The sequence below is a fragment of the Vipera berus genome, assembly GCF_964194415.1.
Source record: "Vipera berus genome assembly, chromosome: 3".
NCBI classification, from domain to species: domain Eukaryota; kingdom Metazoa; phylum Chordata; class Lepidosauria; order Squamata; family Viperidae; genus Vipera; species Vipera berus.
In genome coordinates this window covers 120609863-120632800 of record NC_138204.1, presented here as the reverse complement: position 1 = coordinate 120632800, position 22938 = coordinate 120609863, and the positions used below count along the sequence as shown (strand labels likewise).

Here is a 22938-nt window from a genome sequence, read left to right as displayed (position 1 = left end):
TTGCCAATGTTCAGGTGCAAGTTGTTCTCTAAACACCTGAGCCTCCTGAAGCTCAAGTTTGCTTGTGTAGGGAAATAACCTTCTTCTTACTAAGTTACTTTTCTTACTCTATCACTAGTCAGTGAAACTACTATGAAACTAATCCTGGAACACATAAGAATTTTTTAATCTCTAAAATAATGTGGTCTATTTTAGAATAAATGTTAAAGGTAGATTCTCCTGCCCCTGGCAAATTGCACACCTTAAAATATTAGGCTTTTAAAATTATTTGGAGCTTTCAGCATTCTCAAACTGCCCAGCATTTTCAAGTCGCAAGTCCTCTCCAACATGTTGCAAATGTTCAATTCCAGAAGTGAGACCTTTTATGTTCTTACCAGAATCCAGCCTTTCTTTTGTCCTCATTTGTGATCTCCTCATTTTGTCTGCCTGTTTCTTTAACCACTGCAGTATTAATGACTTTTCAAACTCTGTCTGCAAGCTACCTCCCCGCCACCCCAATTCCACTTCTCCTTTTCTTATCCTCTGTTCTCCATGCCTTTGTCTACCTCTCTTGGGAGAATCCACCCAGAAATGGGGGAGAGAACCTTTTTCTCATGTCTTTCAGCCTTGTACAGACAACCCACACAACCTTTGGAAGCAAAGCACACTGACCCAGATGCTGCCTCCACCCATTTGAGCCAGAGAATGGGGTTTGAATCCAGCCATCCACTAGATAGAAAGCCACCATGCAACCAGAGTGGAACAGATCTTCCCAAGTCCTACCATTTCCCCAGATCCCTGTGAAAGCTGCAGAGGAAGGAAGGAGTCCTGGAGCCATTGGTCCCCACTTGATGCCTCAGAAGAAACTAGGAAAACTATGGGGGAGGGCAGAAACTCACTGTAAGAGTTCCTTTCTTGCCTCATTTGAAACGTAATCAGCCAGTTAAATGGATTCATGGAGGGATGGCATTTGGGAATAGTTGGCACAGCAAGTATTGAACACCTTGGACTTCTCTACTGGTGGGAGGGAAAATTTGTCCAGGATCCTTGTATTGCCTGTTTTGTAGAAGTAGCTACATGCACACGCACACACATCATTCAGAATCACACCTACCTTCACTAAAGCTCTGTGGCACTACAAATTCCAAGGGGGAGAGAATCAGGCCCCCTCGGGTAATTTGCAATTCATATGCTCTCACTGAGGAAGGAGCAGAAAAGAGATCTCCACACCCCAAGTCCTGACTATCTTGCACTGGCGGACTCAGAGTGGGAGTCCTAGGGTTGACCGTGTGCAATTTAAGAAAAAATAATAATTGGCTTGCACACTGGCTAACCTCAATGGGACATCACAAACCTGGATGCACTGAACTAAGAGCTCAGGCAGGAAACAACCCTTGAAAATGGGTTATGTATTGAGGCAAAACATGGCTATGAGTTTTGGGGAGTGTACAAACCTGACTGGAAGCTCAAAGCGACATCCAACATTTGAAAATAATTGTCACAGAATATTGGAAACTATAAATTTCTTTTCCACCTAGAAGAACTTTTGCCCTGGCTTTAGACCGTCATGGTTGAAAGGCCCCCCTTTTGGGAGCCACTGCAGGGATCTTTTTCTGCTGGCCCTATTAGTGTTTTCTTTTTTCTTTTTGCATTAACAATTTAAAAGCTTGTTTATCAAGTCTCCCTGACCAAAACAATTTTAATTTTGTGCCAGTAAAAGTATGTTATCCACACTATTGTGGCACAAAGGGGGGATTTGTGGGAAGTCAGCCCTCACCAGAGAAGGAAATATTAAAAGTGCTTGACACAGTGCTCTGTATTAATAAAGTTAGAAACTTGGCATATGATATTGTACTTAACTTAAATATTGTTAACAAGCCCTCCTAAACATGAAGTAACTTTTTAATACTAATTCAGATGACTGCCCACCTAGCCCAGGCTTATGTGATTAAAGAATTCCACAAGCAATCTAGCAACATGTTTCCCCCCCCCCCAATCTAGCTATCTGGTAACTTTTAAATTGAAAGAAAGGCTGAGCGCCAAAGAATTGAAGCCTTTGAACTATGGTGCTGGAGAAGACTCCTGCGAGTCCCTTGGACTGCAAGGCGATCAAACCGGTCAGTCCTAGAGGAGATCAACCCTGACTGCTCTTTAGAAGGCCAGATCCTGAAGCTAAAACTCAAATACTTTGGCCACCTAATGAGAAGGAAGGACTCACTGGAGAAGAGCCTAATGCTGGGAAAGATTGAGGGCAATAGAAGAAGGGGACGACAGAGAATGAGGTGGCTGGATGGAGTCACTGAAGCAGTAGGCGTGAGCTTAAATGGACTCCAGAAGATAGTAGAGGACAGAAAGGCCTGGAGGAACGTTGTCCATAGGGTCACGATGGGTCGGACACGACTTCGCAACTAACAACAACAAATTGAAAGTAATAAATGAAATATTGTTCATACATTAGCATCTACAGATTAAGAAACGGCTGTGTATAATAATGAAAGATAAATAAAAATATTATATAAATATTTTTCCGTTCCAATATTTGCAATTGATTGAGATAGTTCCCAGTCAATAAACAGAGCCATAGATCAAAATAATCTTAGAATTCTAAATACATAAACAGACTATACTGAGGAGAATTAAGTACTGCTAAACGAGGCATACCTGATTTGGAAGATGACTGGAAAATAAACGTAGGATGCGAAACTGTGCAGCCAAATACTGGGTTTGAAAGGAAGCGGTTCTTAAAACAGTGATCCAGTGCATGTTGGAAAGTTTAGATAATTACATCAGCTGCTGTAGTGTAATACTACTAGTACATCAGATACATGAAGAATTGCCTTCATTTAGCCAGAGGTGGGCAGAATTATGATCTATAAAGAATAAGACATGCAAAGAAAATGGAGAAAAGGAGAAAAAAAGTAGATAAATCCTTTAATGAAGAAATCATATTGGCTTAATGTTTAGTACCACAGCAAACAAAAATGCAAGGTAATTACAGAGCAAAATAACAATATTTGCATTCACTGATCACAGGCATAACTTCTCGACACTTCCACTATAGAGCTTAACAGGTATACCGAATAGGGATTCATTCCATTTGGATCTCCCAAATCTATTAGAAGGATTAGGTCAAGATATGATTGGCATAAGGATCACACAGTAAACTTTATGGCAGAGTACAGTTTAGGTCTGGTATAACTGTATCACTCCTAATGCCAATACTAAAGGGATGAGTAACCTAAAGTCCCTAGCTTCTTGCACAGCCCACACACCTCTCTTGGTAAAAATGAAGGGGGCAGGATTTTCCGCCATTTTGAAGCAGGAAACACACTTCAGAAACAGGAAGAAAAAGATCCATTGAAAATACCCCCCACCAAGAAAGATCCCATCCCTGCCCAAGAGCGCGCTAAATCCCACGAACTTCGCATCACTTCCTTGTTGCAAGCAGTGCCAATACAAAAGGACTGCTCACTCCTGCACCAGCCGACTTTCACAAACATTGTGTAATGTTAATCAGATTAAGGAATCGAGCGAGACAAGAATGGCTATTAACGCCCAAATGCAATTTTTGAAAAGTTAAACCGCCGTTTCACAAAACGACAAAGGGCTGCGCAGATAAAAGTTCTAAGTAAGAATTTCCTTATCATCGTCCTCTAAAATTCCCACGAATTGTTCAAAGAAAATTTTCTAAATCAGAAACTCCCTCTCTCGAAGAAAAAAAGCTTAGGTCAGAGAATGGCAGAACTTCATAAAACAGCACATTCCTCACCGGAAGTAAATCGCTTTCACTTTTTCGGTCACAGATTTAAAACGAAAAACCAGTGTTGCTCAACCTTGGAGAAGTTAAGATAGGTGGACTTCAACTCCCAGAATGCCTCAAGACAGTCTGCTGCCTGGGGAATTCTGGGAGTTGAAGTCTTTCTGTCTATCTTTAAATCACCGAAGTTGAGAAACACTGCAGTAAATTAACCATTTCGCCCACCCTGCTTCGGTCTTCTGACACGCTTTTCTGTTTATTTTAAGCCCTCGGTTTGTTCTATGGCTAAGGAAATGACACGTGCCACGAACACGTGGACAAACACACCTTTGTTTAAAGATTTGCAACTACAGTTTGCAACTACGCCTAAAGCATAAAGTAAAAGCAAACCGCGTAGCGCGCGTTTCTTCAGCTTCCAGGTTCAGACGTGGGAGCATCTGACCAGCAGAAAGGTAGCTACGGTGAGGAGGAGGGGTGTGTGTGTGTGTGTGTGTGTGTGCTTCTGGCCGCTTTGAAAAAAGGGCCGAGGCCCACCTAACCCTCCTCTCCACTTTCCGGGTGCCTTTACGGCCAGGAAGACCTTCCGACGCCGCGGAGCCTGCCCTTCCCGAGCGCTGCGAGGGCGCGCGTCGTTTTCCGGCTTTCCGGACTCTTCGGAGGCAAGATGGCGTCGAGCAGCGGGGTAGGTGATAGATTTGTGTTTTGTTCCCACGACGAAGGAAAAACACGGTTTCTGTTCTAGCTCATGTGCTGAGTGAGAATCGTAATACAGAGTCGGTAAGGACCTCCGCATAATTTCATCGGCGGAGATCTGGAGCGCCTCCTGTTTTTCAGGGCCGTAAGAAAAGGTCCGACTTCAACTCTTGATAGGTTCGGCTGTGTTCTCTCTGACATGCATGTGTGTAGCTGGGACCCCCCGAGGAGCCTCTGTGGGCTTGACCATAGTCACACCAGCATTTTGGGTGACACGGTGGCCTCACGAACGGAAATCGGGAAGCTCCCAGGATAAAACGATAAGGCGATAGGTGCCCTCGTTGAAGAAGGAGACTAAAAGGTTTGCTCCTCTGGTATGCAGACTTCATGGTTGCATACTAACTCTTGGATCCTAACTCCATATTCCACAGAATCTAAAGGTGGTGAATTCTTTAATTTTAAATGATTTGCGCAAATAACTTAATTTCGTTGGTTATGAATCTCCTTTTATGGGATATCACTTTTAACTATGTGAGTGGGAGAAAAGTAGGGTGCACAGGTTTATGTAAGATCATTGGCGATTTTATTTTCAGCTACTTTCCTGTTGATTTCAAGTATGACATTAGCCACATAGTGGGTTCACTTTACGACCGTTTTTTCACACAACCGTTGCAGCACCCCCAGGGTCACATGATCAAAATTTGGAGGCTTGGAAACTGACTCTTATTTATGATGGTTGCCATGTCTTTGGGTCATGTGATCACCTTTTGCAACCTTCTGACAAGCAAAGTCAATGGGGAAATCACATTCACTTAACAACCATGTTACTAACTTAAGTGCAGTGGTTCACTTAGCAACTGTGGCAATAAAGGTTGTAAACTGGGGCAAAACTCAACAAGTGTTTCACTTAGCAGCACAATTGTGGTTGTAAATCGAGGACTACTTTTAAAGTTGTATAGGTAAAGGTAAAGGTTCCCCCGCACATGCATGCTAGTCATTTCCGACTCTAGGGGCCGGTGCTCATCTCCGTTTCAAAGCCGAAGAGCCAGCGTTTGTCCGAGGACGTCATGTGGCCGGCATGACTAGATGCCAAAGGCGCACAGAACACTGTTACCTTCCCACCGTAGCGGTCCCTATTTTTCTACTTGCATTTTTACATGCTTTCGAACTGCTAGGTTGGCAGAAGCTGGGACGAGTAACAGGCGCTCACTCTGTTATGCAGCACTCGGGATTCGACCCACTAAACTGCCGACCATCTGGTCGAAAAGCTCAGCGTCCTAACCCACTGAGCCACCGTGTCCCTTGTTTAAAGTTGTATAGAGTTGGCATATTGTATTAAATAAGAAACGATGGTTTACAGATCACAGGAACTGGATTTATATAGTATGAAGCCACAGAAATACAGAACAGAATAGAATAATCTCTTCTTAAAAATTTCCAGTGTTGGAGCATTCACAATTTCTGGAGGCCAGTTGTTCTACTGGTTAATTGTTCTGTCAGGAAATTTCTTTTTAGTTCTAGGTTGCTTCTCTCTTTGATTAGTTTCCATCCATTGCTTCTTGTCCTGCTTTCAGGCGCTTTGGAGAATAACTTGACTCCCTCTTCTTTGTGGCAATCCCTGAGATACTGGAACACTGCTATCATGTCACCCGTAGTCCTTTTCATTAAACTACACATATCCAATTCCAGCAATTGTTCTTATATCTTTTAGCCTCTCCCTGATCATCTTTGTTACTCTTCTCTGCACTCTTTCTAGAGTCTCAACACTTTTATATCATGGTGACCAAAACTGGATGCAGTATTCCAAATGTGGCCTTACCAAGGCATTATAAAGTGGTATTAACACTTCACATGATCTTTATTCTATTCCTCTGTTAATGCAGTCTAATGCATTTTTGGCAGCTGCAGCTCACTGCTGGCTCATATTTAAGCAATTGTCCGCTAGGACTCCAAGATCCCTCTCACAGTTCCTACTATTGAGCGAGGTACCATCTATACTGTACCGGTGTATTTGTTTTTTCTTGCCTAAATGTAGAACCTTTTTCACCATTGAATTTCATTTTGATACATAGCGCCCAATGTTCAGCTCTGTCAAGATCCTTCTGTATCTTAAGCCTATCTTCTGGAGTGTTGGCTATTCCTGCCAGCTTGGTGTTGTCTGCAAATTTTATGAGTTCCCCATCTATCCCCTCATCCAAATCATTGATGAAGATGTTGAAGAGCACTGGGCCAAAAACAGAGCCCTGGGGCACCCCACTACATACTTCCCTCCATGTAGATGCAGTTCCATTGAGGACTACACACTGAGTATGGCTGGTCAGCCAGCTACGAATCCATCTGGTGGTGATGCTGTCTAACCCACATTTTTCTATCTTATCAAGTAGTAGGTTGTGGTCTACTTTATCAAATGCCTTACTGAAGTCCAAGTAAATTATATTTACAGCATTCCTCTGGTCCACTAATTTTGTCACCTTGTCAAAGAATGCAATAAGATTTGTCTGGCATGATCTGTTTTTGACAAACCTATGTTGGCTTTGGGTTAAGACTTTGTTTGCGTCTAGCTGTTCACTGATTTGTTGCTTGATTATCTTTTCCAGAATCTTCCCAGGTATTGAGGCTGATAGGTCTGTAATTTCCTGGATCCATTTTTTTTTCTTTTTTGACGATGGGAACTCCATCAGCTCTTTTCCAGTCCTGGTAGTTCCCCAGTGCTCCAGGATCTTTGAAAGATATAGTTCAGTGGTTCTGAGATCACATCTGCCAGTTCCTTCAGAACTTTGGGGTGTAATCCATCTGGTCCTGGTGGTTTGAACTCATCTAGGGTGGACAGGTGCTGACTTACGATTTTCTTGCCTATTTTAAATTGTGTGTTTACGACACTTTTTGATAGGTTGGACTGTTTTTTTCCCTTTGTGTAAAGATGGATGCAAAAAATAAGTAGTTTTGCTTTCTCCCTGTTGCCTGTCACCTTCTTGCCACTTTATCCCACTACTCGGCCGATTGTTTCCTTGACCTTTTTTTTGTTTTTTACATTGTTGAAAGAAGCTTTTTTATTTTTGTCACAAGATGTAGTTCATTTTGAGCCTTAGCTTTCCTCACTTCAGTCCTAGTTCCGATTGATAGAGACAAATAAAGCAGAACTCTGAGGTTTGGAGATTCTTCGAAGAACATGTTTACTGATACAGAGTATCGGTACTTCAAAAATGAAACCAAGTCTGAAGAGATGCATAACAATTCCCCAATACAAAGTTAAAAAATCCCACCCCCAAAACTATGCAAGCAACTTACGTTTCCCCACTCAGCTTGTTGGTGGGCTTTTCATGAAACACCCAGCCTGCAGTCTTGGGAGCAGCGATGACCTTGGTTCCCATGAAAGAAAGTCTGAGAGAGAAAATCTGTTTTGTCTAGCACCGGGGTAGGCAACCTTGGCTCTTTTATGACTCGTGGACTTCAATACTCAGAATTCCTGAGCCAGCTGTGCTGGCTCAGGAATTCTGGGAGTTGAAGTCCACGAGTCATAAAAGAGCCAAGGTTGCCTACCCCTGGTCTAGCACAACACCTTGCACAACCCCTCCCTCTGTGCTATGGGGCAGCTAAGAATGAGAAGGAAAAAGATGGCTGCAACCATGGTCATTTTAAAGTTCACAACTTCATCTTTGCAGGTTCGGGCTATTTGCTGATATTCTGCCTTAAGCTATGTGCCCCTCTTTCCACTTTTTATACTTGTCCTTTTTGTCTTTCAATTTATCATAGAGTTCTTTATGCAGCCATGTTGGTTTCTTTTGAGAGCTGTTATTTTTTTCTTCATTATTATTGTCCTAGACTGGCTTTTATAATCTCACTTTTCAAAATTTCCCAAGCTGTTGTTTTCCCCTTGAGGATTCTCATCCATAGAATCCTTCCCAAGTTCTCTCTAGGTTTATTGAAATTAGCTCTCTTAAAGTCCAAGACTCTAGCTTAACTATGTTTTGCTTGTGTTTTCCTGATGTTGAATTCCAATACTGCATGATCACTCTTCCCCAAGGTTCCTGTTAGTTCAACACCTTCTATTATTTTATCTCTTGTTACTGAGAATTAAGTCCAATATTGCTGATCCCCTAGTTCCTTTTTCTACTTTTTGGGAGACAAAGTTGTCTGCCAGGTTGGTCAGGAACCTATCTGATCTTGCACTTGATGCAGAGTTTGTCTCCCAATTGATGTCAGGGTAGTTAAAGTCCCCCATTACTATGGTGATGTGCTTCCTACATACCTTACTTAACTGATTAGCGAAAAGTTCATCTATTTCCTCTTGTTGAGTGGCTTATAGTATACGCCTATGACAATGTCATTCCCCCCCTCCCTTTTATATTGACCCAAATGCATTTTCATCATTGTGGTGCTCTATTTCTGTAGAGATGTAGTTATTCCTTTTATATAATGCAACTCCACCTCTAGGTTTATGTTCCATTTGTGGGTTTCATCCCACCAAGTTCTGTAATGGCAACAATATCATATCTGCCCTCATTTACTTGAATTTCTAATTCACCCTGTTTATTGCTCGTACTCTGTGCGTTAGTGTATAGACACGAGTCCTTTTTGACTGACCCTGTGTTTACTTTCTACATAACCTGTGTGGTGCCTCAGTTCCCTATTAGCTTACCAGCTGTTTGGTTAGTGCACTTGGTGTGGCATTCATTATTAAAAGCTTGATTTTTCTTGACAGCAAGGTTGATATTAACAACAACTTTATTGTCACTTTGAATGTACACCAATCGGCATACATCAAAATGAAATTTTGTTTCATACAGCTCTCAAAGGGTCACCACCTCTGATGTACACTCTGTTTGTGGTCAGCTCAAGTTTCAGATCCATTTTAGTCTCTAGGGAGCGAACGATGGCAAACAGGACAGATGGAAAGAGAGCTCCATGTGGATTAGCCCTCAAATTAGCTTGTATTCCTGCATGACAATCTCACCTTTCCTTTTTCTGATCCTGTCTCTTCCACCTTTTCCTTAAAGAGGCCTTGCTTCTTTTCGCCCCTGGAGCATGCTGCTGCCACCACCAACTCTTCCAAAAGCCTCTCTCTCTTCCTCTGGGCCTACCAACAGCCTCATCCAGTTTCTTTGCTCCAGAAGCCCCAGGACCTCTCCTTCTCTGAAAACAGCCCTGATTAGCAGTAGAATCCGTCACTGGGCCAGCAGTCAGATCTTGCTGCCGGCAGAACAATTTCAAACAGCGCCAATGACTTCTAACGGTCTCACCAACAGTTCCGAAACAGCTAGAAATTTGCCATGCCAGCAAAGATTGTCGATCGTATGTTACCTTGGTTCCACCACGTTGTTCAAACACATTAGAACCTTCCTGATCGTGGCCTATATCCCTTATATCCCTCCCAAAACGTTTCACCTTTGAGAGCCAATGCAGCCACAGCCGATCCAGGCGCTGCCATCTTAGAACTACATTATCATCAATCTATGTGCAGTAGCAAAAAGAGTGGGAAATAACATGAATAGGACCATTGTGTGCTGCTCTGCTCATTTTATCTCAAAAAGGATATTGTAGAATGAGAAGACAAGAAAATGCTAAGAAATTTGGAACCCTGTTTTTAGTTAAACAAAACCATAACTTACCTGTTGAGAAAGTAGTCAATTTCTAGAGGCAGATGTGTCTTTCTTACGCATTGGTAAGCCTAATGGCCCTGCATGTACATGCATATGTGGACAGCCAAGAGCTATTTATGAAGTAGCCGCATGATCCTAGAACAACTACTACCTGCTCCATTGATGAAAAAAAATTGCTGTGTGCATGCTTCTACACTTTGGGAAGCAATTCTTTCAAGGATTTGAGCCACCCTAGTATAGTACTCTAGGGACGCGGTGGCTCAGTGGGTTAGGACGCTGAGCTTGTTGATCAGAAGGTCGACAGTTTGGCATGTCAAATCCCGAGTGCCGCGTAACAGAGTGAGCGCCTGTTACTCATCCCAGCTTCTGCCAACCTAGCAGTTCGAAAGCATGTAAAAATGCAAGTAGAAAAATAGGGACCACTACGGTTGGAAGGTAACAGCGTTCCGTGCCCCTTTGGCGTCCAGTCATGCTGGCCACATGACCACGGAGACATCCTCGGACAAGCGCTGTCTCTTTGGCTTTGAAACGGAGATGAGCACCAGCCCCTAGAGTCAGAAACGACTAGCACGCATGTGTGGGGAAACCTTTACCTTTACCTTAGTATAGTACTCTAAGGGGATATGATGGCTCAGTGGTTAAAGACGCTGAGCTTGTCAGCTGGAAAACTGGCAGTCCAGCTTCCAGACCTGAGTGCTGCGTGAAAGGGTGAGCTTCCATTCCTGCCCCAGCTCCTGCCCACCTAGCAGTTCAAAACCATTGCAAATGCGAGTATATTAATAGGTACTACTTCAGTGGGAAAGTAGCAGCATTCCCATCGCCTTTGGCATATACACATGCTGGCCATATGACCATGGAAAATGTCTTCAGAGGATGCTGGCTGCCTCGGCCAAGAAACGGAGATGAGCACCTCACCTTAGATTTGGATGCGACTGGGAACCTTTCAGTATGGTACTGTATATGTGCCCACTTAAATCAGAACACATTACATCTCTCCTCCATGAGCTGCATTGATTACCAGTTTGCTACTGGGTTCAATTGAACATACTGATAATGTGACCGATAAAGTTCTACATAACATGGGAATGGATTATTTGAGGGACTGCCTCTTCCCAAACAGATAACACCCATCCCAACAGATCCTGCAGGAAGGGCATATTGCAAGTCCTATCCACAGGGGAATGGCATCTGATGAGATCCCAGGAGAGCCTTTTCTGATGCAATGCCCATCTTTTGGAGCATCATTCCCTCTAAGGTTAGATTGGCCTCAACTTTGCTGGTTTTCTGGAAGAGCCTGAAAACCTGGCTTTGTTATCTTTGTTATCCGACCTGGGGATACTGTAACTTTGGATAGCGAAATGGATGGCATATAAATTTAATAAATAAATTAAAAACATGCATATGAAGCCTGCAAAGTGGCTGTTGTTGTTAGCTGCGAAGTCGTGTCCGACCCATTGCGACCCTATGGACAACGTTCCTCCAGGCCTTCCTGTCCTCTACCATCTTCTGGAGTCCATTTAAGCTCACGCCTACTGCTTCAGTGACTCCATCCAGCCACCTCATTCTCTGTCGTCCCCTTCTTCTATTGCCCTCAATCTTTCCCAGCATTAGGCTCTTCTCCAGTGAGGCCTTCCTTCTCATTAGGTGGCCAAAGTATTTGAGTTTTAGCTTCAGGATCTGGCCTTCTAAAGAGCAGTCAGGGTTGATCTCCTCTAGGACTGACCGGTTTGATCGCCTTGCAGTCCAAGGGACTCGCAGGAGTCTTCTCCAGCACCATAGTTCAAAGGCCTCAATTCTTTGGCGCTCAGCCTTTCTTATGGTCCAACTTTCACTGCCATACATTGCAACTGGGAAGACCATAGCCTTGACTATACGCACTTTTGTTGACAGGGTGATGTCTCTGTTTTTTAGTGTGCTGTCTAGATTTGCCATGGCTTTCCTCCCGAGGAGCAAGCGTCTTTTAATTTCTTGGCTACAGTCCCCATCTGCAGTGATCTTGGAGCCCAGGAAAATAAAATCTGTCACTACCTCCATTTCTTCCCCATCTATTTGCCAGGAATTGAGAGGGCCGGATGCCATGATCTTGGTTTTCTTAATGTTTAGTTTCAACCCAACTTTTGCATTCTCCTTCTTCACCCGCCACAAGAGGCTCTTTAGTTCTTCACTTTCTGCCATTAGAGTGGTATCATCATCAAAGTGGCTGTATTGCTAAGGAAATAATGAGTGTTTTAGCCCACAGATTATTTGTAATGATTTTTAATTATTTTTGTTATTTGGTTTTATAATTTCCTGTTTTTAACTATGTATGCTGCTCAGAGTCCTGTATGTGAGATTGGCAGCTACATACATTCATCAAATAAATATATATCATAGTTCCTCTTATCTCTTGTGGTTAATAGGCATGATGATGGAGTATGACTAAAGTAATAATTTATGTGTTCAACCATAACTGGATAACTATCATTTGAGATCCTTTATAAAAACAGAGAATGCCGTCTGGTGGCTCCCAGAGGGAGGGCGTTCTCTGTGAGCGCGCCTGACCTATGGAACCGTTTACCGGTTGAGCTCCGGATGGCTCCCGACCTTCGCTCCTTCCGACGCGACCTAAAAACATATCTGTTTAAGCAATCCGGTCTGGTCTGACGGGTTCTGTTTTAATTATTGTTTTAAGATAACTATTTGTGCATTCTGTTATTTATGTCACTGTTCACTGCCCTGAGTCCTTAGGGAGAAGGGTGGTATACAAGTCAAATAAATAAATAAATAAATAAATAAAATAAAAGTAATATAAAATATGTTTATTTGTCAAATTTATATGCTGCTTATTTTGCTAAATAATAATTTAATAAAATGTTAAAATTCATTTAATTTTTTAAAAAATAATTTAAAGCAAACTTTAAAAGATCTTCAATTTTTATCTGATTTCATAATTCACTGATACAAAATAATTAATACTCTTAAAGCCTTCACTTATTTGGAGTGACAAAATTCTTGAAAAGACCGAAGTAAAGCTGCCACTAATCAGTCCAGCAAGATTTTAGTGTCTTGTGATCAACAGATGGCAAGTGGTATATTCCATAATAAATTTTATCTGTTGCCTGTGTTTCTACTCTGGAGCTAGAAAGGTATGTGATTTCAGCAGAGCTGAAAATCATAACTTTTGACCACACTAGTGATGAAAACTTTGAAAGCAGGCTGATTGATCATACTGATCATGGATTTATTTTTCCTCCTGGCCAATACAGAGAATTGGGATAAGATGCAAGTTATATAGTTCCTGAGTTCCTGGGTGCACAATAGATGTTAATGTAGAAGTGAGATGGAAGAGTGAACGTGCTGCTTGAGTGCTTGGTGAAAGGGAAGTAGTGAATACAAAAAATGTCCTCTGGCTAAGAAGTACAGCTCATAGGGCTTCAAATTAAAACATTCTAAGACAGGGCTTTTCAATCTTTTCACCTATTGTACCACTTTTAGCATATGGCAACATCTGTGTACCACCAGTTGCCTAGCGAGGTGTCAAAAACCTGATGAACACAAAAAAAGGAAAAAAGTCATGAAGTACAGGTAGTCCTCGACTTACAACAGTTCGCTTAGTGACTATTCGAAGTTACAATGGCACAGAAAAAAGTGCCCCCCAAGCCACAGCCGAGCAAGACACCTGCCTGCCCGCCCGCCCGGCGGCGCTCTTCCTCCTGTCCGAGGTTTTCATTGTTGTGAGCATTTCTGTTGAGGATTGGGGTGGGGGGGGGTGTTTGGTTTTTATCCCCCCCCCCCTGTCTGCTGTGTGGTTGCAGCAGGTTTTGGTCACTTCACATGACCCCGGGATACTGTGACCGTCATAAATATGAATCAGTTGCCAAGCATCTGAATGTAAATCACAAGACCCTGGAGATGCTGCAACATTCCTGCTGATCGGGAGTCTGGCGCTGATCCTGGCACTTCCGCTGAGCCCTGACAGCCCCGAGGAAGCACTGATCCTGGTGCCTTCGCTGAGCCCTGACAGCCCTGCAGCTCCAGCCATCTCTTGCTCAGGCTTGTGCGGTGCAGCCACCGGTTCAGCTCATTCCCCTCCCCCGCTACCACTTTTCTAGGATGGTCGTATACCACCTGCCAGGTGCCAAGGTACCACAGGTGGTACCCGTATCACTGGTTGAAAAGCCCTGTTCTAAGAGAAAGTTAAGCTGTTTCTGGTTGAATACATCCAGCGAAGGAGAATTCATTCCTACTTAGTGCTGTAATCAAACAGTTTTTATTTGGAAGTTTTTAATAATGACTAAATGTCTGTGGAGATTCTCAGTCATCCAGGTCATGGTTGAAAAAGCACCTTTGGGCTAATAATGACTAGAATCGCTCTTCCTGCAACTTAAAGGCATTGCTGCTAAGCTTGTAAGCCGCCCTGAGTCTTCGGAGAAGGGCGGGATATAAATGGAATTAAAATAAAAATAAAATAAAAATTGTTCTCTATCCTTCCGTTATGGGATACAGATAGCTCTGTAAGCACAATTGGGACCACCAGCTCCTTTGCTAAGCAACACAACCATTAAGCAAGACACGTGACTGATGGACTTAGAACCTCATTTCTGATTCATTTGTTAAGCAAGGCATCAGAACTTGCAATTTTACTGCCAGCTTTTTCATTGACTCTGCTTGTCAGAAATCAACTGTGAAGTGCACAAATGGTGATTACATGGCCGTGGGACACTGGAACAGTTGTAAATGCCTGTTGTTTGCAAAATGCTTGAATCTTGTTCATGGGACCACAGGGATGGTGTGATGGACTTGCCATAAAAGTTACTTTTCAGTAACTTAAGAATGGTCACTAAACAGCAGTTGTTTAGCAAGGTCTACCTGTATAGACAGCAAGTTGTGATACTTCTTCATGCACTTAAGTGCTCTTCTATTACCCCTCTTTTTTGGTAAAGGCAAACACATATCCAATTTCCTCAGTTCTACTCCCGAGACTTACCGTAGTTTCGAATTTGCGTAATAACCTCAGGAAGAGGGTAGATAGTTATCTATCAGGGATAGTGTAATTTGATTTCCTGCACCAGTCCTTCCTCAGACTGCCCACTCTATGCATCTGATAAAGTGAGCTGTAACTTACAAATACTTAGTTTTTTAAGTAAAATTGGTGATACCATACTCCTGATTTTCCCCCCCACCATTATTGACTAACATAGTTCTCCTACAAATTACCAAGCAGATGTTTGTTTATTAAATAAGTTCATACGGCCGCCCAATTGACAGTGACACCAGGTGGCATACAGCAATAAAAAGCTGTAATAACCAGTGGCGTAGCGTGGGGGGTGCAGGGGGGGCCGGCCGCACCGGGCGCAACATCTGGGGGGGGCGCGCTCGCACTCGGGAGGGATGGAAGACGCGCCGAACCGAAGCGCCCTTCGCGCGGCTGGAGTCCCGCGGGGGGGATCCGGGGCTGAGGCGCACTCGGGGAAGCAGCAACTCACAACCAGCTACTCTTGGGGGACGGAGGCACAAAGCCGGCCAGACAGGGCTCGGAGCCATCCCAGACCACAGCTGCACTTCCACCTTTCCCAGGGCGGCCCCCGCAGACGGAGCGCAGTGCAGGGCACCAGCATGCCCCACTGCCAGAGAAGCGCCCGCCGGTGCGGCCCCGACTCCCTCACCCCGCGGCAGGTGGCGGTGGGGTAGCGGGGCTTGCGAACAGCGGGGCGGTCGGCGGCGGCTGCTCCCGGCGCCGGGCAAGGGCAAGCAGGGCAAGGTCGCTCCTGCTCAAAAGCCAGAGTTCAGCGGCTGGCGAGGCGCTCGCGCGGGGCTCTCCCGGGGCTGGCGGGCCGAACGGGGACCGGCCTCCCCCTCTCTGCGCTAGAGCGGCCCCCGCGGTGGCGGCCTGGCGCACGTGGCTGAGGGGGCGGCGGTGGCGGGAGGGGGGTCAGAGGAGCGAGCCGAGCTCTCCCGGGGCAGCAGGTGCGGGCTGGTGCGGCTCCAGGCTCAGCCGCAGCTCCGGCCAAGGGCTGCCAAGCTCATGGGGCGTCGTGCTGGCCCCCTCCCTCGCTCCCTGCGCCCGGATGCGCCCCCGGCGGAAACCCCGGCCAGCCGCGGTGCATGCCTGAGCGAGACGGGCAGCTGCGCTGGCGGGTCCCGCTCTCTTCCAGGCATCAGAGGTAAGAAAGGGACGGCGGCGCCCCCAGCCGCCCCCCCGCCGGCTCCGAAGCGGAGGCTCCGCTGCGCCGCCCGCCTCCTGGCACGGCCTCGGGTCCCGGTGCTTCTGCCGCACGTGAGGGAGGGGATGCCGGACCTTCCCCCTTTTCCCAGGGGAGGCGTGGGTGGGGGGTGCGGCGGACGCCCAGGATGCGGGGCTCCCTGCGGCAGACTCGAGTGCTAAAATCCACGGGTTAGGGGGCGCAAATTACTTGCCTTGCCCCGGGTGCTGACAACCCACGCTACGCCACTGGTAATAACAATAAGACTTATATACCACTTCAAAGCGCTTTACAGCCCTCTCTAAGCAGTTAACAGGGTCAGCATATTCCTCCCCCCCAAACAATCTGGATCCTCCTTTTACTGACCTTGGAAGGGTGGAAGGTTGAGTCAACCTTGAGCTGGTCAGGATTGAATTCCCAATACATTCCCCCCCAGTGATAATTCAGCTTGGATTTAAGGAGAAAAAAATCCCTTTCCAACTCTAATATGAGTAAATAAATATGAACAGAATTGGCTGAGCCTGAAATTGGTATAAACATGTTTCAATGTGTCTCCACTTTGTAAAGTATTTACTATCACCCTTCTTTAGTATAGATATAACACACTGATATTGTCCAATCATTCACACAGCGTCCCATATTTGTTGACCTAGAGCTGCCTCTTTTTTTTGCCATTGTAAATGGTTCCGTCAATATTTTTTCAGTACCTGGTACTTGTCCCTCAAGTTTCAGTGGAGTTTGTTTTTGAATGTATTCTTTCTTTACAAAAATTTTTTGGGGTTATTTTATAGTAGCATTTGTAAAGAGTTGCAGGAGTCTTTCTATCTTCCTTTCATCTCACTTCCCTCTTTCACTCTTCTTCCATGGTTATATTAATGTATTTTTATCTTACCAGTGCATTTTCTGTGATTTTATTGATAGCCATTCATTAGATATATATTCTGCCTTTATTTTATCTAACTCAAGCCAATGTACATTATGCTGTTTTCTCCATAACAACAATCCTATGAGATAAAGAGATTGAAAGAAAGTGATTATTTCAAGGTTGCCCAAGTAGTTTCTGGGCCTAATGATAGACAAGTATTCTTGTTAGACTGTTTTCTAGCCCAACGCTTCAACTTCTATATACTAACCTGACTTTTTAAAAAATATTTTTAATAGTCTGTAAAATACATGGTGGGGTTTTTTGTTTTGTTTTAGTATTTTTTTATTGATTGATTTGCTTCATGGAGGACAGACATGCAGACCTGTGTATGTGTGAGGGAGGGCAGCCTAGCTAGGCAACAACCTCCAAAATCACATCTAGAAGCAGGAATTGGTAAACCATTTCTGTATTATTGTTGTATGGCTGTGGCTGCTAAGCCTACCATGAAATGCTGTTGTGATTTCAAACAAACCTGTCTTTTGATTTCATTGGAAAAGTTTTTTTTTGAAATTACAAGCTAGGCAAGTGAGAGTGGTTGAATTTAATTCCTTTCTACCTGCTTAGTTTATGAATGCAGCTGAAAGTCCTTCAAAAGACTACAGCTTCTTTTTATTATTTAGGAGAAAAGTGAAGCAGCTAGTAAATTGCCTTCTCTCAGGCATGGGAAACTTTGATTTATTATAGTATTGTTCAGTGTAGTTCAATCTGGAAAATACCCTCCTTGCCACCTTATTAATTTTTGCCTTGTAAATCATCTTTATTATTCTTCCTGGAAAAAAATAAGCAGTGATTTAGGTATGACAGGCTTGAAACTGCTTAACATGCCCCAGAAATAAATGAAACAAGGTTTTAAGCTGTTTGGGGCTCTTTTTGGCAGAATTTGCACTGGGTTCAGTTTTAGGTTTTTGGCAGTATAAAAGTAGGAGGAAGCTTTGATTTGAGTACATTCTTTTCACTTGAAACTTTCATTTCTGTGCACTCAATAATTTTTATTTATTTTATTTTATTTTAATTCCATTTATATCCCGCCCTTCTCCGAAGACTCAGGGCGGCTTTACAAACTTAGCAGTAGCCTTCATTCTATGTATATGCCTGCTTATTATTAGGGCTAATATAATTGTGAAAAAGAAAATATGAAAATGTTGATGCTTTGAGACATAACATTTATGAATAGTCTGCATTCTCCCCTCACTCAACTATTTTATCATGTTTAAAATGTTAAAAAATGTGCCCAGTTTCTGAAAAAGTGTTATTTTTTGGAGGCTCTTAGATACCTACTCTCTTCTCAGAACTCTCTGGATTATGGGATCTGATATAAGAGTTTTCCATTTGGCAACCAACACATCTTACAGGCAGTCCTTGACTTGTGATCACAATTGAATCCAAAATTTCCATTGCTAAGCAAGACAATTGTTAACTGAGTTTTGCACCATTTTATGACCTTTCTTGCTACAGTTACCATGTTTCCCCAAAAATAAGACCTTGCTTGATTTTTTGGGGAGGGTGGGTCTAATATAAGCCCTACCCCAAAAATAAGCCCTAGTTTTGGGGCGAGGCGCATGCCTAAAAATCAAGCCAGGGCGGGGGTGGGGGGGGTGAAGCTGCCCCATGGGCCCCGCACCCATTACCAGGCCTTCCATGAATTGACACCTGCCTCTCCTTGCTGGTCCACTTCTGCAGCGTCTCCCAGCCTGCATTTCACAGTCAGAAGCCCTTCCGGAAAGCCTCTGCAGTCGAGAACCGAGCTATAGTTTTAATCGTAGCTCGGTTCTCAGCTGCAGAGTCCTTCCGGAAAGGCCTCTGACTGTGAAATGTAGGCTGGAGCTCCATTCTCAGCTGCAAAATGAAGCTGCTCCTTCAGCTGCAGAAAAAGTGGGCCGGCTGAGTGGGGCTGTTGGTGCCGCTGCTGCGAGGTGAGTGGAAAAAAACACCCCCTGAAAATAAGACCTGGTGCCTCTTTTGGAGGCAAAAAATAATGGTAATAAGACTGGGTCTTATTTTCGGGAAAACATGGTAAGTGAATCACTGAAGTTGTTAAGTTAGTAACATGGTTGTAAACTGAATTTGGCTTCTTCATTGACTTTGCTTATCAGAAGGTTGCAAAAGGTGATCACGTGACCCCAAGACACTTGCACCTTCACAAATACATGCCAGTTGCCAAGCATCTGAATTTTGATCATGTGACCCTGGGGATGCTGCAATGGTTGTAAGTGTGAAAAGCAAGTCATAAGTCACTTTTTACAATGCTTTTGTAATAGTCACTAAATGAGTGGCTGTAAGTGAAGGACTATCCGTATTTTTGGTGTATCGTGCAGCTCCATAGTAAAATGTACAATTTAACTTTAGTAGAACAATATATATGGTACTCACGAATGAAGGCAAACATACACATCCCAGAATAACGTTGCAGGGTCAGTCATTGGAACCAGAGGTTTTGTCTTCCAAGCTTTTTGACTTGTACTTGAGCCCATCTTCAGGGAACCTCTCTCTAGCAGATTGTGTACTGTTCTGTGTGTGGTATTTATAGTGCCTGTTGTAAGTGGTTTTTTAGATGTTGATTGGGGTGTGTTGATGGCTAGGTTTTATGTCCTAAGCTGGCGTTTGCATGTGCTGCCCTGCCCTCACCTTCTAAGTACTTGATAGGCTGGTGGTAAATCAGCATTCCTGTTGACTGATGAGGGGCTTGTTTCCCAGACTTCAATCATTTCCCTGGCTGTTTTGTCCCCTGCATGTATTGCCCCTGTGACTATATAGGACAGATGGGAAGGAAGCTAACCACCAGAGTGTAAGAATACAAGTGAGCGGTCAGACGAAGAGACTCGGACTCATTGATAGCCTCACTCTGCAATGAACAAGGACACACATTCAATTTTGCAGCTACTAAGATTGTTGGACGAGAAGGCACAAAACCAGCCAGGAAGAGATTGAAGGCCTGGGAAAAACAGGTCCCTTCTCGGTCAACAGGAGTGCTGATTTACCACCAGTCTATCAAGTACTTAGAAGGCGAGGGCTGGGCTGCACAAGGACAGTTAATGACTTAAAAGCCAGCCATCAACACACCCCAATCAACATCTTAAAAGCCACATACAACAGGCACTATAAATACCACACACAGAACAGCACACACTCTGCTAGAGAGAAGTTCCCTGAAGTTCCCTGCTCCAGCACAAGTCCAAAAGCTCGAAACACAAAACCTCTGCTTGTGGTGACCAACCCAGATTGGATCCTGCAATATATGGTACTACTTTACTTACCACAAAAGGCCTGCAAGTATATGTGTTTGTGTGTGTGTGTGTGTGTGTGTGTGTGTGTGTGTGTGTGTGTGTGTCTCATTTATATCCGTTTGGCCCACTTGATTGATGTATATCCCTACGGAAGTGTCTGATGAAACTATTACCATTCTAGCAGAATAACTGCCAGGTTACATTTGCATAAATGTGAGTGCAGATTAACTGATACCATGCCTGTTTCTCACAGGACTCTTACAAACGCTAGCACTAACTCCAGAACACAAAAACAAGTCCCATCAAACAAATAATCTTTGCAATAGTGGCAAATATCTGTAGCTCAGGCGTAGGATGAGGGTGAAGGTTCGTTCTCCAAGCTTGTGGGTGTTCTGTACCAGCCTGCTACGGGCCCTGCAGCAAAAGCAGGGACAACCCCTTTACAAACGGCAAGAGGCTGGAATAAAGCCTGCCAAATTTATTAACATAAAACAGAGCAAGACAAGACACCAACCATGAAACAGGAGCTATGAAACGAACTATCCAAGCAGTTGCCTTCAGCAAACCAGCCCTCCCACACATTCCCCTTAAATACAGTTCAGGGCGTGGCCTCTCTCTGCCTCCTTCCGAGGTGCCCCATTGCCTTCCTCTGTTTACTCCTGATTGACTGCCTCCTGCGTCGGGCATCCTTGAACAGGGCCAGCTGTGGGTCATCTTCATCCACGCTGTCAGGCTCACACAGCTGGGTCTCCGTCGTGACCAAGTGGGAGGGGCCCGGCTGAGGGCTCTGTGGAGCCTCAAGGCCATCATCAGCAAGCTCTTCAACACCCCCCTCCTCCTCCTCTGAGTCGTCCGACCCAACTGCCGAACCCACAGGCTGACCCTGAATCACAACAGTGGGTTGGTTTCCGAAAATTTCATTACCAGGCTAGGTAATATCTTCACCAGAGTTTAGGGGATGTCATTGTCCGTGTTTTTCTGTTTATAATAGCTTGAGGTGTGGGTGTGTCAAGTGAGGTCTTGTGATGGGTCAGGTGTGAGTCATCAGTGATAATCTTGCAATGGGTCTTGCAATAGGGAGGTTACATCAGGTTATGGTCATTGGGAGGTCAAATGCTGGTGGGGGGGCTTGCGTAGATTGGTTGGTTGGCTGTGCGTTTGATTTGGTTTCTGAGAGATTCGTAGGCTGGTTTTGGTCGATGTGCCTGTTGATGGAATTGCTTGTGGAGTGCCAGGCTTCAATGAACTCACAAGCATGGCGGGCGGTAGCGTGGCCGATGATTCCTGTGTTGCTCCAATAAATCTGGTGCTGTTTGGTGTCAGTGTGGGTAGAGATTAATGATTTGGGGTCATGGCGTTTGACTGCCAACCGGTGTTCGTAGATCCTGGTTTTCAGCTGACATGATGTTTTTCCCATGTAGAATTGGTTGCAATGGTTACAGTTGATTTTCTGGATCAGGGCTTTTCAACCTTTTCACCCATTGTACCACTTTTAGGATATGGCAACATCCAAGTACCACCAGTCACCTAGTAAGGTGTCAAAAACTAGATGACAAAAAAAGGAAAAAAGTGATGGTATAGATCAGGGGTAGGCAACCTCGGCTCTTTTATGACTCATGCACTTCAACTCCCAGAATTCCTGAGTCAGCTATGCTGACTCAGGAATTCTGGGAGTTGAAGTCCATGAGTCATAAAAGAGCCGAGGTTGCCTATCCCTGGTATAGGTAGTCCTCGACTTACAGCAGTTTGCTTAGTGACTGTTTGAAGTTACAATGGCACTGAAAAAAGTGCCCCCCAAGCCACAGCCGAGCAAGACACCTGCCTGCCTGCCCGGCGGTGTTCTTCCTCCTGTCCGAGGATTTCATTGTTGCGAGCATTTCTGTTGAGGATTGGCAGCAGCGGTGGGGGTTTTGGTTTTTATTCCCCCCCATCTGCTGTGTGGTTGCAGCAGGTTTTGGTCACCTCACATGACCCTGGGACACTGACCGTCATAAATGTGAATCAGTTGCCAAGCATCTGAATGTAAATCACAAGATCCTGGAGATGCTGCAACATTCCAGCTGACTGGTGCTTCTTCTGGGCTCAGCAGAAGCTCCAGGATCAGCGCCGAGCTCCTGCTGGAGCCTGGCGCTGATCCTGGCGCTTCCGCTCAGCCCTGCAGCTCCATCCATCTCTCGCTCAGGCTTGTGCGGTGCTGCCACCGGTTCAGCTCATTCCCCTCCCCCGCTACCACTTTTCTAGGATGGTCGCGTACCACCTGCTAGGTGACAATGTACCACAGGTGGTACCCGTACCACTGATTGAAAAGCCCTGCTGTAGATCACATTTTTTCTTTCATCCTTCTATATCGTGTCTTTGGTTCTGGATAATTCCTGGTGGAGTGTGGCTGGGGGTTTGTGGGCTGTTGTTATTCCTAGGGGTTGGAGAATTCTGGCTGTCATTTCTGACATCCCTTTTGTGTATGGTAGGATTAGGTTTTGCGTGGTGCTTGGCTGTGTGGTGTGTTATGGTTTGGCTGCGGTGTGTCATCTTGCTGGTGACTCCTTAATGTCAATCTGTCACAGTTGGAGTCAGTTCA

At 44.6% G+C, this 22938-nt stretch overlaps 2 protein-coding genes across 4 annotated transcripts in view; one reads left to right on the top strand and one right to left on the bottom strand.

Moving 5' to 3' along the window:
* The window catches only part of LOC308665975 (histidine--tRNA ligase, cytoplasmic-like), a 34634-nt gene extending 30234 nt beyond the window's left edge, over positions 1–4400 (bottom strand). For 2 of the 3 annotated variants that reach the window (XM_081324386.1, XM_081324388.1), the window contains exons 1-2: positions 4064–4400; positions 2641–2849 (exon numbers count right to left, since the gene is read on the bottom strand). In XM_081324386.1, the coding sequence (XP_081180512.1) occupies positions 2641–2742 (102 nt within the window). In that variant the 5' untranslated portion in view covers positions 2743–2849; positions 4064–4400. Of the gene's footprint in view, positions 1–2640; positions 2850–3748; positions 3959–4063 lie in introns of those variants that run through there. The other variant, XM_081324387.1, reaches the window with a different exon arrangement.
* ZMAT2 (zinc finger matrin-type 2) overlaps positions 4098–22938 on the top strand; it is a 69633-nt gene continuing 50792 nt past the window's right edge. The window contains exons 1-2 of the mRNA XM_081324390.1: positions 4098–4188; positions 4311–4418. Of these exons, the coding sequence (XP_081180516.1) occupies positions 4401–4418 (18 nt within the window). The 5' untranslated portion in view covers positions 4098–4188; positions 4311–4400. The remainder of the gene's footprint in view (positions 4189–4310; positions 4419–22938) is intronic.